General features: G+C 44.0%; 1 protein-coding gene across 1 annotated transcript; it reads right to left on the bottom strand.

Annotated features, from left to right (window-relative positions):
- Nucleotides 1-835: 835 nt before the first annotated feature.
- On the bottom strand, nt 836-17,663 carry LOC125747535 (bone morphogenetic protein 7-like). The gene is made up of 7 exons (XM_049022877.1): nt 16,945-17,663; nt 4,003-4,195; nt 3,447-3,595; nt 3,006-3,203; nt 2,611-2,687; nt 1,791-1,901; nt 836-1,427 (listed from the first exon to the last, which is right to left on the bottom strand). The coding sequence occupies exons 1-7, from the start codon at nt 17,336-17,338 to the stop codon at nt 1,278-1,280; spliced, it is 1,272 nt and encodes a 423-aa protein (XP_048878834.1). The 5' UTR covers nt 17,339-17,663; the 3' UTR covers nt 836-1,277.
- Between the last annotated feature and the right edge of the window lie 24 nt (nt 17,664-17,687).

The raw sequence follows: 17,687 nt of genomic DNA, 5'->3' as shown, positions 1-17,687 counted from the left end.
AGTTTAGTTTGTTGAAATCAAAATATTACAGTTTATGATTTTCTTAAATAGTTAACATTCTGCTTAACTGTGATTCCAGAGAAAATACCAATTTTGCGTTTAAGGGGGCCAAACGCTATTGTGTAGTAGATAGAGAGTTATGTTCACAAGAAATCCTTCGGCATATATTGGTTCCAGAATCAACAGATAAAATGTTTCTTAGCCTTAAACTTGCAAAGTTTTGCCACACAGATCACGCGTCGTGTGCTTTTGTTAAGAATATTTTTTTCCTAGTGGGTTTTTTTTTTCTCAGAATTTACTTCAATTAAAGGTTGGATTTTTCCCCCCATTTTTCAGGTCAATTTTTATGACCCTTTTCACTTGTTTTTTTTCACTGGCGGGGGGGGGGGGGGGGGGGCAATAATTGTGGGGGACATTGTAATTGCTACTTAATTCCTATTCCTGTAGCCCATGTCTACAGACTTTAGTTCCAAAAACTGTTTGCTAGAAAATAATTAACCATTTTTACTAGTTAAATGTTATAAAAATGAAAGCCATACTTTCATGAAATATCTGAAAAGGATCAACAAACCTCATATGTGACCCATCAAGACGAAATGAGTCTTATGGGTGCAGTTAACTGCCAGTGCGACTTAAGACTCATTTTGTGGCGACGGGTCACATATACACTGCAGTGGGTAGCTCTGCTCATTTAAAACATTCAGGTAAATCTAAAACTGGCAAATCAAAATCTTTTTATCTTTTATTTGGATAGAAGATTCTGTCATCCAAAGTGGTTTACAGAGGTATCAAATTTCACGCTGATGCGTTTACAGTTTTTAAGGAGCAAGATTTACTTAATACAGTAAGCTCACTCCTGTAAAACAATGCCTCTAACCACCAGACCACCATAATAATAATAATAATAATTCCCCACTTCATGATCCTGAGCCATCAAATGGGATGCCTGTCATCAACAGTGCTCATTCTCATTGGTCAGTTGGAAAAGGCAAGTAGGTCACATGACACGTTCAAGTCCCATACATCTGAGAGAGATGAACTGGGCGATCTTCAAAAGTTCTCCATGTATTGGTGTATCCACACTGCCCACCCCGCAAAGATCAACTGTCCAACCTCCTTGTGGGCAACAAGACTGCACGTAACCGTCTGACATCCTGTAAATTGTGGGTAAGGGCTCTTTGAGTCTATGGTCCACCGCTGGGAGGAAGTCTGCTCTCTTTGTATCCCAACCTGTCCCACTGAATCACGGTACTATCAGGTGATGACCGGCAGTTCTGTCAATGGCAGCCGCAAGCTCTCACTACCATGTTGCGATACTTCTTCAGAATGACGTTGGAGCTGTCGTCGAAATAGAGAACAGAAATGGCGTGCAGCTGAGTGGGGGCACAGCAGGGCCTGGGCACCGTCTCTGGGTTTATAAAGTGGACCTATGGAGAAAGACATCGATTGGTGGGCATGTGTGTGAGGGGAGATACTGGCTAGTGGCTCACCAGGAGAGCGTATGGCTAACAAACCCTTGGATGGAAGACAAGAAATAAAACAAAAAACTAAAAATATCAACTCAGAGGGGGAAGAACATTTGATTTGAGTAACCAATATAAAGAACGATATATAGAATGGATGTCTAGCCAAAATCAAAGGGTATATAATAATCACACATTCCCATCAATATCATGTGACTTGGGGTGAAACCACAGTTGCCTCAGCACAAAAAATGGCTACTGTGCATTTTGCCAGTAAAATTCACATGCACAGCAGCTTCACCTTCTTGGCCAACCACGGAGGCTTACCAGCGTCTGCACGATGGCGTGATTGGTGGCGTTCATGTACGAGTTGAGGGGAAAGGCACACTCGCCGTCACAGTAGTAGGCAGCGTAGCCCTCTGGCGCGATGATCCAATCCTGGAAGAGAGGACACATGTCACGTGACTCTCAGTCAACTGACTATCAGCTTTTACATACATGTTTTCTGTTGTGCTGTACTTGTACTGTTGTGCTGTACTTGTACTGTTGTGCTGTACTTGTACACTTGTTTGTCTGTCCTGTCGTGTCTGTCCACTGTATATTTTGTGTTTAGAAATAGCGTTAGAATTTGGTATAACACAGGTTACGTTGTTGTTCTGTTGTTGTTCTGTGCACTTTATAGTTCGTCCCGTCCTGTATTATTTGTCTAATGTACGCAAGGGACAGTGGGAAACGTAATCTCTCTATCTTTATATGGCTAGTACATGTAAAGGAATTGACAATAAAACTCTCTGACTCTGACTCTCTTATCAGCTACTGTTGCATTAAGGACATTGTTATTCCTGCATTGTCAATCATCATCATTTAAATTCTACTCTATGTAATTATTTGAGTGTATATGACCATTTAAATAGACTTGTTATAATATTCTTTAGGGCTCTGCAAACTCTGTTAAGCTGTCTTTGTTAAGCTGTCACTTTCCATTGTAACCTTTCCATTCAAAGGCCCTTCATATACCAGGTTTATTTTGACTTAATAAAAAGACAGGGAATGGGTAATAAATATGGAGAGGAAGAGATAATGGTGCTGGGAAGATGCAAAGAGCAAAGGGGAAGAGGATTGAGCACAACTGAGTCCCAGGCCGTACCTGCCAGCCCAGGTCCCTGAAGCTGACAAAGAGCTCGTGCTTCTTGCAGCCCTGTTTCTGATCTGTGCTGCTGTTTCCTGTAGAGATGAGGGGAGTCAAAACAGTCTGAGATGCGCGAGTCAGCAAGTCACGGTGTACAGCTGGAGAGGCGAGCCCAGGCGATTAACAAAGGCCAGCTGGCCCTTCCCCCCACTGAGTCATGGCCGCTTTGATTGGCTGCCAGTGCTCTGCTTTTCGTACCCGAACAGCCACTAGCCGGGACTGTTCACCTCAACATGGTCATCTCACATGTGCTGTCTCCTCCAAGGAGCATTTTGGAGCACGGCACCGTCCCACGGCACCGCCCCACATCATCCTTTCCCCTCTCCACTGCAGTCCCACAGCCCCCCTGATACCTGCAGTGCTGGTGCCTCTCGGTGCCTCCTGGTTCTTGGGGACCTTGGGCCGGCCGGGGCCCCGCTGCTTGGGGCCAGCAGAACGGGCTCTGCGTGAGCGGCTCTGGGCAGCTTTGAAGAAGGCCACCATAAAGGCTTGTTTGTTTTGGGGTCCACTGCGGCCCACCAGCCCAGCCAGCTTGGGGTTCATACTCCGACCTGGATTTGATGAAGTCGTTATTCTAGGGCAGTGTTCTCTACACTGTGAATATTTTAATGTTGTGTTCAATATGTACAAGAAGAATGCAATAATTTGTTTCATTAGCTAAAACAGATCATGTTTGTTGTTATCATTGTTACTTGGATGACTTCATACATGGGTTAAAGTATATTCTTGCTGCTTTATCTTCCACATTAGCGGGGAAAGTGCAAACCTGCCCATGGACCCCCCCCCCCCCTCACCGTCCATGCTCTCCAAGGCCAGCTGCAGGACCAGGTCCCATCCTGGGTGGATGGACCAGTGCTCACTGGTGGCAGCGATGTCAAACACCAGCCAACCTTCTTCGGCAGCCCAGGTGACTCGTGAGTCCAGCAGCAGTAATTCAGGCTCCCTGGATGAGGTAAAAACAGGGACTCTGAATGAGAGCTACGAATGGCTGGCTGTAAGGGGTCAGGCTGTTGGGTATATGATTGGGGGTAGAATGCGTGTCTAAACATCTGGTGACATGTTGCTGTAAGTGGGGGGTTTGATAATAAAGATAGGATACGGGAGCACAAGGTTCCTCCTGGGGAGAAGTGAAGATTCCGAATGATGGTAAAGTAATAAGAATGAGAAGGATGCGCATGAACGGGTCTACAGTTTCGAAATTTTTCTTGTTTTCAGTAAATCGTGGTGCATCTTATAAAAACATCAAAATCAGACAGAGAAATAGGAGAGGCTGTTTGTTAAGAAAAGTAAAATGGGAGAAGAAAACAAAATCTTCAGAGGGACATTTTTTTGGTTTCCAGAAGGTCTTGCCTGTTTGCGTGCTCCTGCAGCACCTGGTAGATTCTGACGCGGAAGGTCTCATTCTCAAAGTGCTCGTGGACAAAGTCCTTGTAGATGCGGAATTCTGCGGCGGTGACGGAGCCCCCCTCGGGGACCTGTGACAGGTTGAAGCGGTACTCCCTGTGGTGACGCCGCACAGGGAAGGACTTCCTGTCATGCTCCACTGAGATCGGGAAGAAACAGATGTAAGAGCATATTTCGATATCTTTTATTTTACAATGTTATTCATTTGTATGGTAAAATGGGTCTTTGTTCAGCAGAACTTCTCCAGGATCCGGTAACCTTTTAAGTAGTCAGCTGGGGAAGATATCTGAATTATGCATGTAACTTTAAATTCCTCAGATGACACTTTTTATACAAACCAGATTATAATTTATATCCATCTTTTTGCTGGAGGAATTTAGATTTGAAACCTTCCTTGCTCAAGGTGTAAAAACCTTCCTAGGACATGCTCTCAGCTGCTGTCCAATCTGCTACCCTGCTTCAGTCAACAACGGCCTTGCTTAATTTACCATTTACTACAGTATGTTGCTGAAATCCGGGGGCACGTTTCCCAAAAACTCTCGTTAGCAACTTACATAGTTGGAACCGTTCAGCTGCATGGTTCCAGCCATGTAAGTTGCTGATGTTGTTAGCAACTATGCTTTTGGGAAATGCACCCCTGACTGGCTGTTGTTAGGGAAACATTCTAGTTGAATCATTTCCTTACACAACCTTGTGCTTTTAATACCTGATTGGAGAAAAGGCAAAAGCTGCTGTACCCCCCCCCCCCAGGAACCCCCTCACTTTCCATCTCTATGCTCCTAGGCCTACACAAGTACAGCCCCCCTTCCAGTTTCCACACCCAGCCTTAGGGGCTGTAGACTCCTTTACCCAATGACCTGCCCTTGAACATTAAACCTTCTCTGTCTGCACGGGGGAGAACAGCTGGACACAGCTGGGGAGACCATTGCTGGCCTTCCTTCCAGCTCACAGGGCTGCCTCAACCTTCATCCATTAAACCCTCTCCCTTAGCGGAATGAACATATTCGTGCGTAATATTACCGAGGGGTAGCAGTCAATGCAGCTTCTATACATGCTTTTAACATATTTCATAATGAAAGAAGGAATGAAATCGGTGATACAGTAAATGTTTGAAAGAAAATATTGATCATAAACCCTCCGGATGCTACAAGCAAATGAGCCCTGGCATTAATACCTTTAGTGTTAGCTTCTTATTACTCTATTTTCTGACACCCCCCCCCCCCCCCAAGAAAAATATGGCAGCAATTAAGAGGCGGGTAAAAGAGCAGTTAAATACAAGCGGCCGTCTTTATTGCTTCCTCTGAGAGGAAACATGAAGCCTCAGCAAACTCACTCACTCTACCTGTGTTAAATAAATATGTTTAGGAAGCGTTCCCATCACAAACCGTGATCTCAGCCGTGTGTCACGGTCAGTGTTTCCTTCCTGGCTTGCCATCCCCCCTCCCACTAAAATGCCCTTGCCACACTGGCCTTGGTAGCACAGATTATAAATCAGGGAGTGAGTGTCATGAATGATAGCGGGCTAAACGCTGTGTGAGTGGTGAGCAGACACAACAGCATCACAGTGCTGATATGAAGCCATTTTCATATGTATTCCAAGGACACTGAGAATACAGTATGTACTGATATCTATGCATTTTTCTTTGGATTAATGAGTCTATTAACAAGGAATGTTTTAATATCCTAGTGTATCAGTGTGTGGCTCAGTGAATTATTGTGATCAGAAGGTTGTCAATTTAAATCCTGTGCCTGACAGAGTGATGTCACTGTTGGACCATTAAGCAAGGCCCTTAACCCCAATTACTCCAGGGACTGAATGACCCTGCTCAGTCATTCTTTTACATCACTTTGGACAAAAGCATCTGCTTCAGAGGCAATGTGATGTGTCGTCACATCATTGGTGATCACGTTTTAGGCTAACGTTAAACCTTGCTTAGTCACCTCTGAGAAAAAGGACCACAATGGCGAATTAATCGTAATCTGGCTCTGTATGTCGTACTATGAAGCCCACAACTCGTACACCATAGGAAGGGATGAAGGTGTGAAGAACCTGTCATATCAGCTGCTCTGGGTCTTTTCTGCTTCACAGAGACAGTCTCATTTATTCCAGGCTTCAGTCTTCACTCCTGCTTTCATACAGCCACATTCCTCCGAGGCCTCAGTCTTCATTCCAGCCTTCATACAGCCACATTCCTCCGAAGCCTCAGTCTTCACTGATGCCTTCATACAGCCACATTCCTCCGAGGCCTCAGTCTTCACTCCTGCCTTCATACATCCACATTCCTCTGAGGCCTCAGTCTTCACTCCTGCCTTCATACAGCCACATTCCTCTGAGGCCTCAGTCTTCACTCCTGCCTTCATACAGCCACATTCCTCTGAGGCCTCAGTCTTCACTGCTGCCTTCATACAGGCACATTCCTCCGAGGCCTCAGTCTTCACTCCAGCCACATTCCTCTGAGGCCTCAGTCTTCACTCCTGCCTTCATACAGCCACATTCCTCCGAGGCCTCAGTCTTCACTCCTGCCTTCATACAGCCACATTCCTCTGAGGCCTCAGTCTTCACTGCTGCCTTCATACAGGCACATTCCTCCGAGGCCTCAGTCTTCACTCCTGCCTTCATACAGCCACATTCCTCCGAGGCCTCAGTCTTCACTCCTGCCTTCATACATCCACATTCCTCTGAGGCCTCAGTCTTCACTCCAGCCTTCATACAGCCACATTCCTCCAAGGCCTCAGTCTTCACTCCTGCCTTCATACAGCCACATTCCTCCGAGGCCTCAGTCTTCACTCCTGCCTTCATACATCCACATTACTCTGAGGCCTCAGTCTTCACTCCTGCCTTCATAATCCACTAGAGCACAATTGTCAATGGGGAGCTGAACCTCTCCATTTAGAAATGTGATGTAACCAAATTTTAGATAGTTCAACGTAATCAATACTTGTCTCCAGTAAAAATAACACTACCCTGGCTTGGATCTGATGCTTACTGCAAAGTCTTGGAAAATAACAACATGGATTTACATCACTTTTTACGAATAAGAAAAAACTCAACTGACATATTTATAATGCTGCCCTAATAGTGTTTCCTTAAAGTTGATTTTACACCTTTCCTCATACTCACAGGGTGACTTTTGGGAACAGAGCAATTATTCAGGAACTTCCCATCTACAGGTCATGGTAATGATGTCATACCTCAATGATGCATTTATTTCATTGTAATGTGTTGCTGGGTCATCTAAATCATATGGGGTGGGAGTAGACACATGACCGTAGCCAGTCGTTTGTTTTAGCACAATTTAATACAGAACAGGACCTGGGCGTTTTCTTAAGCTTTTGGTATGTGTACATGAGGGACTGTTTGCCGCTGTGATACAGCATTTCCCTGAACAGACCTCTTCTTACCTCACTGATCATAGCTTTGCCTTCTAGCTGCTACTTCTGGGGAATTTCCAAACACTGTCAACAAATGGCATAAATTACAAATAAAGATGGTTGCCTGGAATTCACACATCAGCGATACTCTCTTCATTGGGAATGGTGGGTAATACCATTGCAGGAAAGTGGCTGTGTGATCCTGGGGTGCCCCTACTTAAGCTCCTACACATCATAGACTCATACCAGTCTCTGGCCATCATGCCAGTTCTGTACATATCTTTCAATATGGCTCTTTCACTTTCCATTTCACTATGAAACTAAGTGCCTTCAGAAGTATCAGTTTGACTCATAAATGTCCTGTATGCATTTCAAAGTTACCATTTATCTATACCAAGTAACTGCCAGGGAGAAACACAAATCTGTTAGAAACACTAAAGGCCATAGCATGCTATAATGCATCTCTGAAATACATGCACAAAGAACTGCTATGAAGCTTTCAGCAAAGATGAAGAATTCACAGCTGGCACTGAAATGTGCCTGAAACACCAAAACTAAGACACCACTCTTCAGGCCAGTACATCTCAGGATGCAGCCTACAATTTAAGGCATGGCCTAAGGAACAGCACTGCGGCATTTCAGAAAGACCTGCTCACTCCTGCACGTGCCTCTTTCTGGCCTCTTTTTAGTGCTGCTGCGGCTGGATTGAATTACTTATATTTTTATGGCTCCCTTCCTAATTTTGCTGGTGGTTGTGGAAACCATTTCCACGGACTCACCTTTAATTTATATGAAATCAGTCATGTAACTACCCCCATCCAACTAGATCAGCCCCACCGAAAAAACATAAAAGCTACAAATGACTTGGCTCCTGTTTAGGAGTTTGTTGTTTGTTAGTTTTAAGCTAAAACAGACACCCATTGGCTAATGTTACAAATCCTTGGGAAAAGTGTTCCACGTTTCACACTGCATAATATATCTGAGTGATACATTCAGAACTTCCACAAGCGGCTGAACGTGATGATGTCAAATCTTACCTTTTATATTCCCACTAGAACTCCGAAATCTACCAGTCCCAGACTTCTATATATTCTGAAGTTGAAATGTAAAGTGGTGAGGCAGCTTTTAGCTATTATGCTCCAAAACTGTGGAACCGACTGCCAGAAGACATTAGCGAAGCTTAACACTTTCAAAAAGCTATTGAAAATTCATTTTTTTAGATTGGTATTTTAACCAGTTTATAATATTTTATTATTCTTCATTTTATTTTCCTATTCACTTATATCGTTATAGTATTATATGTTTGTCCTCTTTTACTAAAGATGATATTTCTTTCTCTTTATCTCACAGTTTTGTTGCTATATCCATGAAACATGACATTGATTAATTCCAGTTTTCACCAGCTTATACTTTTAGAATTGTAGCTTTGTATTCTTTTACATTTTTTTCTTTGGTTACTCATTTTACTTTGATTGAATTTTAATCTCATATGTGAAGCACTTTGAGCTGCACTTGCATGTATGAAAAGTGCCATATAATTAAAGGTTAATGTTACTATTAATAATAATGATAATAATGAGACAATAAGGTTTACTTTAAGCTTTCTGAAGTTGGGTGAGTTCCTCTTTGTTCAGACAACCTAACTAAACGTGATATAAATGAAAAGGAGCATCTCTGAAATCCACGCAAGTCACCATACTCTGATTAGTACAGCAACATTCTTAAAGGGCCTTACAGTAAGTCATTCTTCTTTAGTTAAACTTTGGCACTTAAGCAAGGCCGGCTCTAGCTGCATGGTGGCTGCATCAGATTTGAAAAGCAAACCTTCTTATACATGCTTACAAACATAAACCATTTTATTCCTCTGAGGTCATACGAAATAAGTTATAGTAAAGAGTAGACCTGCATAACAACATAATTCAGTGCAGGGGATATTTGGGTGACTCGGTCTGGTTTATATACTTTTGTGAATTCCTTAGTGTAGCTGGCCCATATGTGGATGAAAATGGCCCACTGGTTAGCATTTAAAATAAACCACACAAGATATTTACCGACATCTGGGGCATCTGAGATTACACTGACATTCCGTTATGATGGCAAACTCCACACAGGGAATGGATGACAGCAAACAACCTACTGCTGCTTATACAGGTCCACTCAGTCTTGTGTTTTACTGAATACATTTTCGCAGATGAACTTCGAAACCACCAACCTGTTACTGTATTACCTTTAAACATTGCACACATTTGGCTTTTATATGGACATACAATTACACTATGTATCATTTATTTTACCACCATTTCCCAAGCTCCTGTTTGCTAGGATCCCACCTCTTTATTTTGTCAGAAATCACTGCCAAGTGAAATATGGAGAGTTGTGGTTTTATGCTTGTATTGCATCCCTGATGATTATGGTTTGGGCTTTTCTACAAATCGGCATGATGCTGCAGAACAAGGATCTACGAAACTGTCCCTGGCAACGTTAGACACAAAACCTGCATTACAAAGATCATACACAATAGACTAACAGCGAATGGCTCCCTATGGATGTGTTATGCTAATTAAATCTGCCGTGGACCCTGCTTTTAATTACACGATGAGGTTCTTTATAGCACAACAGACTACGACCATTTTGTATGATGTTACAGTACACACTGCGTGGCATTTTGTGTTTCTCTGCACACACAGTCAGAAATTATTAGTTTATTTATTAGTTTAGTTCATTTCATTTTTCTCATTTACTTTCATTATTAAAGTAAATGATCGGGAGTTTGCCCGACCAGTCTACATGTGTTTTGTGGACTTGGAGAAGGCATTCGACCGTTTCCCTCGGGGGGTCCTGTGGGGAGTGCTCCGGGAGTATGAGGTACCGGGCTTTCTTTTAATGGTGGTTTGGTCCCTGCCAGAGCCTGGCCCGCATGGGCTGCAATAAGTCGGACTCGTTTCTGGTGAAGGTTGGACTCCGTCAGGGCTGCTCTTTGTCACCGATTCTGTTCATAATTTTTATGGACAGAATTTCTAGGCGCAGCCAGGGCGTTGAGGGTGTCCGGTTTGGTGACCGGTCTCTGCTTTTTGCAGATGATGTGGTTCTGTTGACTTCATCGGACTGTGACCTTCGGCTCTCACTGGGACAGTTCGCAGCCGAGTGTGAAGTGGCTGGGATGAGGATCAGCCCCTCCAAATCCGAGACCATGGTTCTCAGCCGGGAAAGGGTAGAATGCTCTCTCCGGGTTGGGGATGGGGTCCTCCCCCAAGTGGAGGAGTTTAAGTATCTCGGGGTCTTGTTCACGAGTGGGGGAACAATGGAGCGCTGCATCGGTCTGTCATGGTGAAGAGAGAGCTGAGCCAAAAGGCGAAGCTCTCGATTTACCAGTCGATCTACGTTCCTACCCTCACCTATGGTCATGAGCTATGGGTAGTGACTGAAAGAACGAGATCGCGGGTGCATGCGGCCAAAATGGGTTTCCTCCGCAGGGTGGCTGGACTCTCCCTTAGAGATAGGATGAAGAGCTCGGTCATTTGGGAGAGACTCAGAGTAGAGCCGCTGCTCCTCTGCATTGAGAGGAGCCAGAGGAGGTGGCTCGGGCATCTGATTAGGATGCCTCCTGGACGCCTCCCTGGTGAGGTGTTCCGGGCATGTCCCACTGGGAGGAGACCCTGGGGAAGACCCATAGCACACTGGAGGGACTATGTCTCTCGGCTGGCCTGGGAACACCTCAGGATCTCCACAGAGGAGCTGGATGAAGTGGCCGGGGAGAGGGAAGTCTGGGCCTCCCTGCTGATACTGCTGCCCCCGCGATCCGACCTCGGACTAAGCAGAAGATGATGGATGGATGGATGGATGGATGGACTTTGATTTTTTTTTACAGTTTCCAGCTTACCTAATTAAACCAAAAAATATACTGCAATCTGATCCTTTCTATCAGAAGCCTTTGCCACCCAGGCAAACCGAGCGAAGTAATCAGAGTGGGATGGGGTGGACCCATTCCTGTCACAATTCAAATATTGACTTCCTGGAGTACTAACTTGTTTGGGGTGGGTCAATCACATGCTCTCCCCACGTCATGTGGGTTTCCTCTGGGTGCCCCAGTCTCTGCCCACTGCCCAAAACATGCTGTTACGTTAACTTCTGTCTATACATCGCCCCCTTGAGTGTGTGCCCTGTGATGGCCTGGCATCTCATCCAAGCAGCGGACCTGCCCTCTGCCTCGGTGCATCCAGGTTCCCCTGAAAGGGACAAATGGTTGGCGGCTGGATGGATGGATATATGGTACAGTACTGAGTACAGATGGCGACTTAAAACAATGCTTATCTGCAAAGCACATAATCTTACAAGCCAATGACTGACAATCCAGACTTCAAAATAAATGTCTACAGGCTAGGGTTTCGGGTTTTTGGAAAGCAAAGGGTTAGTCGACCTTTAAGGTGCATTCAAAAGTGTTTCCTCGGGAAGCACAGTAAGTTTTCAGGTGATGGACTGAAATGAGCTGATAACATTTCTGGGTGGAATTAAGTAACTAAACGTAAAAAAACCTGGCTGCCCAAGTAACAGTCCCCATAAACCTCAACCACCAGTGTTCAGAGAAAGATCCAGCTGAGGAAAGGGGATGAGTCTAAGGCAGCACTTGCTTTTAACTGAAGTGAGTTGCCAAAATAACTGAATAATGTGAGGTAATGGCACTGATGGGGGCGAAGAGCTGCTTCAGGACTGCATCTTGGGGGAGGACATGGTGCTGGGGGGCTGAAGCCCATTTGGAGAGAGAAAAGGCTGAGCTGGGTACGGACGGCTGCATGCTAAAGAGGTTTTCTATGCACAGCTGCTAAAGTCTAGGGAAGCCAGGCCAGAAACATCTGTATGAGCCCCGGGCGCCAGTGCAGAGACTGCCTGCAGAGCAGCGGAATGCAAGGCAGCACCTTCCTGGGGCTGCGTGTGCAGCCAGGCTGCAGCTGCGCAGACTGGGAGGAGCCACATCCCCAGAGGAGGACACCATTACCTATAGCTAATGTACGCCGCATATACGGACATGCCTTCTGTCTCGCATGCCAGTCCCGCTATTGGCACTGGTCACCATACTGACAACATGAACGCGCATACTGACGTGTGCTGCAGGGAATGCAGTTCATCGCTCTCTTCGTTCAAAGGGTGACTGAGATAATGTGCGTAGGAAACAGCTTCTCCATAATCCCTGCCCCACAGCCACCGTGTTTTTAATTACAGGCACCAGTAACGATTTCCACAAAGCAGCTTAACACATCGTTTCTTTTTGCCATTTTATTTAATATACCTCTCTTCCTCGTAAACTAGTCACTTGCTTAGAAATCACCCTTATCCATAATGATACAAGTATCATACAGTGTGACCTGAATCATCCAAGGGAAACGCCAAAGCATCCAAACTACTATCTACATGAATTCAAGGCTTATGACCACACCGAAAGGCCTTTTAATCAGCAATACAGATTTCTGATTCGTTCTGCTGTTTTCCAGGCAGCTAACACCCGTTTGAAGGGGCTCTGCTCACCCCTCCACCCCCCTAACAATAAAAATCAGAGGCGACTAACTTTTTCTTGAAAATACCATCTGTCCCTATACTCCACTGCATAACTGAGTATAGAGTCAGAAAACTGACTCACGAAAGTCTCCATTGCGCAGAAATAACAGTCAACATACAGTATCTACCATAGTAAATGCACATGAGTGATGCCACTCTGCACGACTACAATGTCTGACACTAAAAGGGTGAGAGAGGAAACTGAGAAATGGTGGACAAAGATTACCAGGTAAGACAGAACGGGAACAGAGGTGCATCGTTCCCCCAGGCATATTAGTCCCTGTATATATACAGTGCTCAGCATAAATGAGTACACCCCACTACATTTGTCAGAAAACCTTTAGTTTCCTTTCAGAATCAACATTTTCTATGAGATACTATATTACAAAATACTCTCACAAATGTGGGCCATTGATTGCAAACAAGATTTGTTGATTTGCACACACAAAAAAGTGATTTTCCTAACAAATTCACTCAAGCCCATGTTGCAAAAATGAGTACACCCCAATTATAGTCTTAGGAGAAAAGCCACACTTAAGACTACAAAATTCTAAGTAACAGGCATTCAACCACAGGTGAGTCTAATGATTCATTTAAGAGGTGTCCAGCAGACAGGTGACTATAAAAGGGCATTACTTAACAAAGAAAAGCCCTTCCCATTTCATGCTGTCAGCAATGGCTCCACATGGAAGAGAAATGTCACAAAATCTGAGAAAGGCAATCATTTCTTTACACAAAAAAGGTGAGGGCTACAAGAAGATCAGCAAAGCTTTACCTATCAGTCAAAATACTGTAGCAAAAGTGATCCAAAAATTTAAGAAAGATGGAAGTGCAACGATCTTACAGCGACGTCCAGGCCGTCCACGGAAGTTAACATCTCGAGAGGAGCGTCTGCTGATGAGAAGGGTTGAAGAAAATCGCCATGCAAGTTCACTGCAGTTAGCTAAAGTAGTAGAAAGCCAAACTGGAGTGACCGTTTCCCGTGACACCATACGGCGCACACTGCAGAGGAATGGCATGCATGGGTATCGTCCACGAAGGAAGCCTCTCCTAAAGCCCATGCACAAAAAAGCACGCCTAGAATTTGCTAGGGCCCATGCGGAAAAAGATGAAGACTACTGGGACTCTATACTCTGGAGTGATGAGACAAAAATCCCTGTTTTGGAACTACTTGTTTCAAAACTGTATGGCGTCGTAAAGGTGAGGATTTCAAAGAAAAATGCATGGTGCCTACAGTGAAGCATGGTGGTGGCAGTGTCCTTATGTGGGGCTGCATGAGTGCTGCTGGTGTTGGGGAGCTGCATTTCATTGATGGTATCATGAACTCAACAATGTACTGCTCTGTACTGAAGGAGAAGATGCTGCCATCTCTCCATGCACTTGGTCGTCGTGCACTTTTCCAACACGACAATGATCCAAAACACACATCTAAAGCTACTGTTGCATTTCTGAAGAAGAACAGGGTGAAGGTGATTGAATGGCCAAGTATGTCTCCTGATCTGAACCCAATCGAACACCTGTGGGGAATTCTGAAGCGACACGTTGAGCATCACTCTCCATCCAGCATCCAGGCTCTAAAACAGGTTATTCTTGAAGGATGGAAAAAGATAGATGTTGCAATATGTCGCCAACTTGTTCATTCCATGCCTAGAAGACTTGGTGCTGTCCTTAAAAATCACGGCGGTCATACAAAATACTAGATGTAGTACTTTTTGTTGCGGGGTGTATTCATTTTTGCTTCAACCAATTTGAGTAAAACTGAAGATTTTGTGATCTAAGTTATATTATTAACCTTAATTTCATGTTATGGAGTTAAACAAGTGTTCAATAAAACTCAGCCTTGTGAAAATTTTGGAAGTTATTCTTTTGTTCATTGAGCTACTGATTACATTCGTACTTTTCAAAGGGGGTGTACTCATTTATGCTGAGCACTGTAGCTCTAGAAAAAAGGAGAGACCACTCTATATTTTTTTAAATCTGCATTTATAAATCCTGGTCTAATCCTGGTTCTGCTGGCAGAAGGCTACATGACAAAGCAGGCTGCTTCCAGACTCAAAGTTTCTAAGACTGCAGTACAGAAGAATAAGGTGGAGCAGGAGACATTGGGAACGACCAAAAACTAGCCAGGTAAAGGGCAGACGCAACATTCTAATGCCAGAGATGACCGTCAACTTGTTCAGCAGTGCCTCATAAATCGGAGGATGGCCTCAAGTGACCTTCAAAGGAATGGGAAACATTAAGTGGTGTGAAGTTCACTGCTAGGACAGTTCATATCAGGCTTCTATAAGCAGGACCAAAGGCCCATAAAGCAAGGAAGAAACCGTTCATGAATGAGAAGCAATGAAGAATGAAGCTGCAGTTTGCGAAACAAAATTATATTTCACACAGACATACACCCATAAATTGAGATTTTTGCTGTGGTTTGTCAGTTTTTTCCAGAGCCGTAGGTAATGGAAGCAACAGATACTACACATGTAGCTTTAAAATGTGCACTTTTGATGTTTATATTGTGGAGAATTGAGATAAATTACTATTGGCTTTTGGTTATAGACCTACTTCCTGTCTGCTTCTGGATACCACATCAATGCCCCATGCAACCCCAGAACGCGGAACCCAGGAGTCTGCTGATTGGACCTCGTGAAAAGACATGCTAATATTAGACATGAGAGGCCAGCCACAACGTGGCAAGTGCTCAGCCTGTCACTTCGGCAAAAGCAACATCTAAAGGCAACAAATAGCAGTAATTGGTTTCATAATGTAATAATACTATAGGAAGTCCGCCTACACACACCTACACAGACAGGCAGGCATGGCTATAGTAAGCGGTTGTATGGTTTGGCTCTACAGTACTTCCCCCACTGGCTCGTCCTCCAGGCTGATAAATGCCTGAAGAATGCCCAGCTACTTGCTACAACGTCACTTGTATTCTCTGGCTTATCGGGCTAATCAGGCAACTGAAGTTTAAAACAAGACCAGTGTCATTAAAAATGAAATCAGAGAGCTACAATGGAGTTGGTCACTAGCCAGCCGTGTCATTTAAAATAGGAATGCGCACTCAAAGCTTTACAATATGTTCGATTTTAAGCTGAGGGTTTTTGTGAACTTTAAATATTTATAATCAAACAAACCCGTCATAAGTAATACAGTCACGTGATCATCCATGTCCACCAATAATATGGAGAAGCTCACACAATAATGAAACCCTGATTACATTTATTTTACATGTCTAAATCATCACTAATGTTAAATTCTGATCTCTTAGCTAATCAATACAATTTTACCACCAGCGTTGTTCAAATCAAACTACGCAATTATCAATTAGGCGCAATACAGAAAATTATGCGCTTATAACGCATACTTTTCTCAATATTGTTCTTCGGATTGGAAAATCAGAATAAGAACCTAAACACTGCGTTAATTATTTAAGCTCAGCCCAGACAAATTAGCATTGTAACCATTGGAATAACCCAAAGTAGAGCACTTATACTTCCCGGGGCTAGATTAAAAAAACAGTTTGTGAAAGAATTAATTTAAATAAGCGGAAATGTATTGTTCATGAATATGTTGCACGTTAAAGCCTTTAACTGTAATTATTAAAAAACACAAGTAGGACCTGTACTTAACAGTAAACTCTCTAGAGTCCCACAAATGTGCAGGGAGTAAGCAGGGAAATGCTCGTTGATCAAAAACTCAGGTTGGGTGGTAATTGTTCATTTAAGTTCTTTATATGTAATAAAACAATAACCATATTATTTAACCAATCAACGCCATGAAGAATTTGAATGGAATGCAAAGAAATAATACATCATTATTTTCCTTCTTAACAAAAAGGAAAATATTTCCCGTGTTGTCGATAACCTGACACGCACCCCATTTGTTGCATCCTTTTAAACAGGACCCCGAAGACATTAACTTTGCCAGACGCACAATATATATTTCCCTCAAAGTTATTTAAAAGTTACCTACCCAAGTCGACAAAACTCATGACCATGTCGGCATCGCTGAGAAAGTTGCTGTCCTGTTGAGAGGCGATCGGCGGTTCTTGGGTGGTAAAGACGGGCTTGTACGGCTTCAGGTCCTGCCGTCCGTCGGTGGAGATGACATTGTACAGATCCAGCATGAAGAGGGGCGCAGCGCTGCGCTTCTCTTGGAGATGCGGCCGCGGCCGGTGCGGTAGTCCCAGGATGGAAAGGATCTCTCGCTGCATGTCCCTGCGCTCTTGACTGCGGAGGCGCCGCTCCACGAAGCTGGAGTGCAAGTCCTCGTTAAACGTGAAGTTGGTAAAAAAGGACTCACACAGCGCACAATATCCCCACATAAATATAAGTGTGGCCGCAATCTGTGCCGCTAATGTACTCATTCTAAGGGAATAGATTCAAGTCCGTTTAATACAGGATAAAACGCTGATTATTAGATCAGTTCAATTTTAAGTAATTCACCTGTTGTGTGCAGGTCAGTTATGATATTATTATAGTATCAGATGAATTCCGGTATGTCAAAGAATATTTCCCCTACGTGGATACCCACAGTGTATCCAATTACTCCCACTCCCACCGTTTCTGTTTTCTTAAAGGTTACACATCCAAAGAATGCCTCGGGACGTGAGTCTGTATCTCGTTGAACGATCGCTGTCTCTTGATCACGTCCACTTCGAGCCTGAATAACTTTTGAAGTGGGTGCGATGTCTGTCTTGAGCGCAGTTTAAGGAC

Source organism: Brienomyrus brachyistius, chromosome 8 (genome assembly GCF_023856365.1).
Source record: "Brienomyrus brachyistius isolate T26 chromosome 8, BBRACH_0.4, whole genome shotgun sequence".
Lineage (NCBI taxonomy): Eukaryota > Metazoa > Chordata > Actinopteri > Osteoglossiformes > Mormyridae > Brienomyrus > Brienomyrus brachyistius.
Note: the sequence above shows the minus strand (reverse complement) of the source record. Positions and strands in the feature narration are given on the sequence as shown.

Excerpts from the sequence above, each read along its gene's own strand:
- LOC125747535 (XM_049022877.1), bottom strand. The coding sequence starts at position 17,338 with ATGAGTACATTAGCGGCACAGATTGCGGCCACACTTATATTTATGTGG. Across the intron at positions 2,688-3,005 it reads GAGAGGCACCAGCACTGCAG|GAAACAGCAGCACAGATCAG; the intron begins GTATCAGGGGGG and ends TCATCTCTACAG. Across the intron at positions 1,902-2,610 it reads TCAGGGACCTGGGCTGGCAG|GATTGGATCATCGCGCCAGA; the intron begins GTACGGCCTGGG and ends CCTCTCTTCCAG.